General features: G+C 42.7%; 1 protein-coding gene across 1 annotated transcript; it reads left to right on the top strand.

Annotated features, from left to right (window-relative positions):
• The first annotated feature begins 294 nt into the window (after positions 1-294).
• Positions 295-3,036, top strand: LOC138948081 (uncharacterized). Its single transcript, XM_070319607.1, has 2 exons — positions 295-417; positions 593-3,036. The coding sequence occupies exons 1-2, from the start codon at positions 336-338 to the stop codon at positions 2,296-2,298; spliced, it is 1,788 nt and encodes a 595-aa protein (XP_070175708.1). The 5' UTR covers positions 295-335; the 3' UTR covers positions 2,299-3,036.
• Positions 3,037-3,434: the final 398 nt, after the last annotated feature.

The raw sequence follows: 3,434 nt of genomic DNA, 5'->3' as shown, positions 1-3,434 counted from the left end.
GCCTTTCTACAGACCTTGTTATTGAACAGGCAAGTTACATTCTACTTCCATCTGTTTCGGCTTTACTTGGCTCTATTAAATTAATATGGATACGAATCAATCCGTTTACAAAGCTAAGCTAAATTTTAGATGTTATGAGTTTTCTTCAGAATTTAGAATATTAGCAAAGTTCAGTGATCTGCTGTCTGGTTAGTAATCTTATGGTAAACTTTTAAATACAAATACTTTCTAATGGTGGCTGTTTTTGCGACATGGTGGCTAAATCTATCATTTATTGGCAACAGGTCCTGATGAGGAGTCTGAAGACAACAGGTGGCCTGACTCGAGGACGTGGGATGACAGAGGCGCAGAGGACTACATGGCTGCTTGCGATGCCTGCTTGTGCAGATGTCAACAGAGCAATGCAAGACTTCACTGGTAAACATCTGTTTCAATGTAACGCAATAAAGCATAGACAAAAGCACGGGTAACTCAAGACTTCAGTGATAGTGGTTACATAGAAGAAGAACAAAAAGTATCCCTATACATGCAAGTAATGGTATGTTAATATGAGTAACATTGTCTAAAACGCTGATTTCAACTTTGTCAACAGGTACAACCTATGAGACCAGCGAACAGCACCGGGACATGAGGGCTGCAAGCCAAGAAAAAGACCAGGCTGATATTACGCAAATGGTTTGCTTTCTGGACACCAGAGATCCCTTTGAAAACACCACAGACTTGAAGAATATCGTCACAGGTGTTGTTGCTGGTCCATCAACCAACACCCACCAAGCCGTCTCAGTTGGAACAAGAATCATGGACAAAATGGCAGGCCAGACTATCAAAGACTTTGGCTTCAAGAGAAGTGACCAAGCAGTAACAATGATTGCAGCATCAAAAAATGCTTTGAAAATCAATGACGATGTGGTCAGTGTGGACCCCCAGTTGTTGTTTCAGCGTCTGATTTCAGCGGCAGGAAACATGTACAACAACAGGCATGGTGTATTCAAATACGAGCTGGCCAGCTACCCCACATCTCTATTTGAGTCGCCCCTCCTGCCACGCCTTCCTACAAAGTCTGACCTGGCTGATGCCATCTGGAAACTGGCCCAAGACAAAATGCCAGCAATACCGGCTCACCATGATATCCAGTTTGTCCTTGATGGGGGGGCCCTCTTGCATCTGATTCCATGGGCACGCGGGTCCACGTTTGCAACAATCATCCAGACGTACGTGAAGTATGTGACAGACAAGTTCAAGGACCCAATCGTCGTTTTCGATGGATATGGGAGTGGACCATCAACAAAGGATGCTACTCATCACCGCAGGTCAAAAGGAAAGGCGTCCACTGATGTACATTTTGACTTGACCATGATCCCACAAGTGAAGAAGGAGATGTTCCTGGCCAACAAGAAGAACAAGGAACGTTTCATTCACTTTCTGAGTGATGCCCTTACCAAGCACTCGTGCTCAACCGTTTCTGCAGAAGGGGATGCAGATGCGATGATCGTGGCCATGGCTCTAGAGAGCAGCAAGACCAAGCTGACTGTGGTTGTTGGTGATGATACTGATTTGCTGGTCCTGCTATGCCACTATGGCTGCAACAAGCACGACATCTTCTTCCAGCCCAGTCATCATATCCGGGGTAAAACTCCAAGAATATGGTCCATTCGCCACACAGTGTCCGCCCTGGATACTCCTGTGGTCATATCCCCATTGGTTCCGGTACTTCACTCGATGTCAGGGTGTGACACAACGTCAAGGCCTTTTGGCATTGGGAAGCGGACTGCTCTCGGCAAGCTGAAAAACTGTGAAGAGTTCCGAACCCTTGCCAACAAGTTTGCACAGCCCCCAGAAACCATCACACCAGAGGAAGTGATCCAGGCTGGAGAGAAGATGCTCATCCTTCTGTACGACGGAACTGCCGAGAGCTTGGATGACCTAAGATACAAGACATTTTCCACCAAGGTTGCAACTGCTTCGACGTATCTGCAAGTTCACTCTCTGCCACCTACTTCCGCAGCGGCCAAATACCATAGTCTGCGTGTGTATCACCAAGCCCAGGAATGGTTTGGAAGCACGTTAGATCCACTCGCTTGGGGCTGGAAGATGGTAGGAAGTCTACTTGCACCTATTACAACAGATCTGCCAGCAGCACCAGCCAAACTTCTCTCCATCATCAGGTGCAACTGCAAGTCAGGCTGCGACACAAAGCAGTGCAGTTGCAGAAAGCATGGCTTAGACTGTTCACCGGCCTGTGGTGAGTGCAGTGGAGTTCAGTGTTCAAATGCAGCACAGCCCTCTGAAGATGATTAAGAGAACACCTAGCATTGCTCTTTGGAGAATGTACAAATATGTATTGGAGACTTGCTGTATTTCTATGACAGTGACCGGTGTGAGATGTTTTTCAAATGTACAAATGTGTATTGGAGCCTTTCTTTATTTCTATGACAGTGACTGATGTTGTGAGATGTTTTTCAAGGGACATAATTATTATCATTCCTGTTGTTTCCTGATTTTTTTCTGATTACGGAATGTGTTCAGATATTTGTATTCAGTGAATGCATTCATTGAGTGTTTTATGACTGCTTTGATGCTCAATTCTGCAGTCTGCAGTCGACCAATGCATGACTAACGCTGTGAATACATTATTGGTCAATAATGTTTATGAATGTTGTGCAATGTTTGTGTAATGATGTTGGAGTTATGTGCTTTGAATTTAAAATGTTGTCGATTATTTGATTATGTGATGCTTTATCTAATCAATTGCCTTGTTTACGTTTGTTGTTTCATTGCTTGTGTTTGAATGGTTTGCTTTTGTATACCCTGCTCCCTTGTCAGACTATCCAGCGACTTCCTGACATCATTCATCTTACTTTTCTTAGTTTACACTGCAAACTTTGTGGCCTTTTTACATGTTGCTTGAGTGCGCTTACATTCTCCTGTACAGGAATACTTATGTTTTTGTAAAACAAAACCTTCACAAAGATGATGTTTGGTTTAAAATGAGTACAGTATTATACTTTTAGTTAAAAACAATAAATATGACCTTGTGTACCAATTACTTTGGAATTTCCCCTGTGTGTGTGTTTGTGTGTGTGTGTGTGTGTGTGTGTGTGTGTGTGTGTGTGTGTGTGTGTGTGTGTGTGTGTGTGTGTGTGTGTGTGTGTTTAGTGCGTGTATAAAAAAAAATATTCGTTATGCTGCTGAAAATGATTACACAGCCTTCACTTCACGCATAAACAACAAATTTGACCTTATGACCCAATGACCTTGACCTTTTGATTTTTAACATCTTAGAAATTTTTTTATATTGTAATCATAAACTGTAACTTGCATGTTATATTTGATGTTCGTGGTGTCAAAACAGTTCAGACAATGTAAAAAACGTAGAATCGCTTTGTGACAAAATACACACTGACAAACACACTTGATAACTTTTTTAAAAATAA

The sequence above is a fragment of the Littorina saxatilis genome, linkage group LG15, assembly GCF_037325665.1.
Source record: "Littorina saxatilis isolate snail1 linkage group LG15, US_GU_Lsax_2.0, whole genome shotgun sequence".
NCBI classification, from domain to species: Eukaryota; Metazoa; Mollusca; class Gastropoda; order Littorinimorpha; family Littorinidae; genus Littorina; species Littorina saxatilis.
This window is presented reverse-complemented; position numbering and strand designations above follow the sequence as displayed.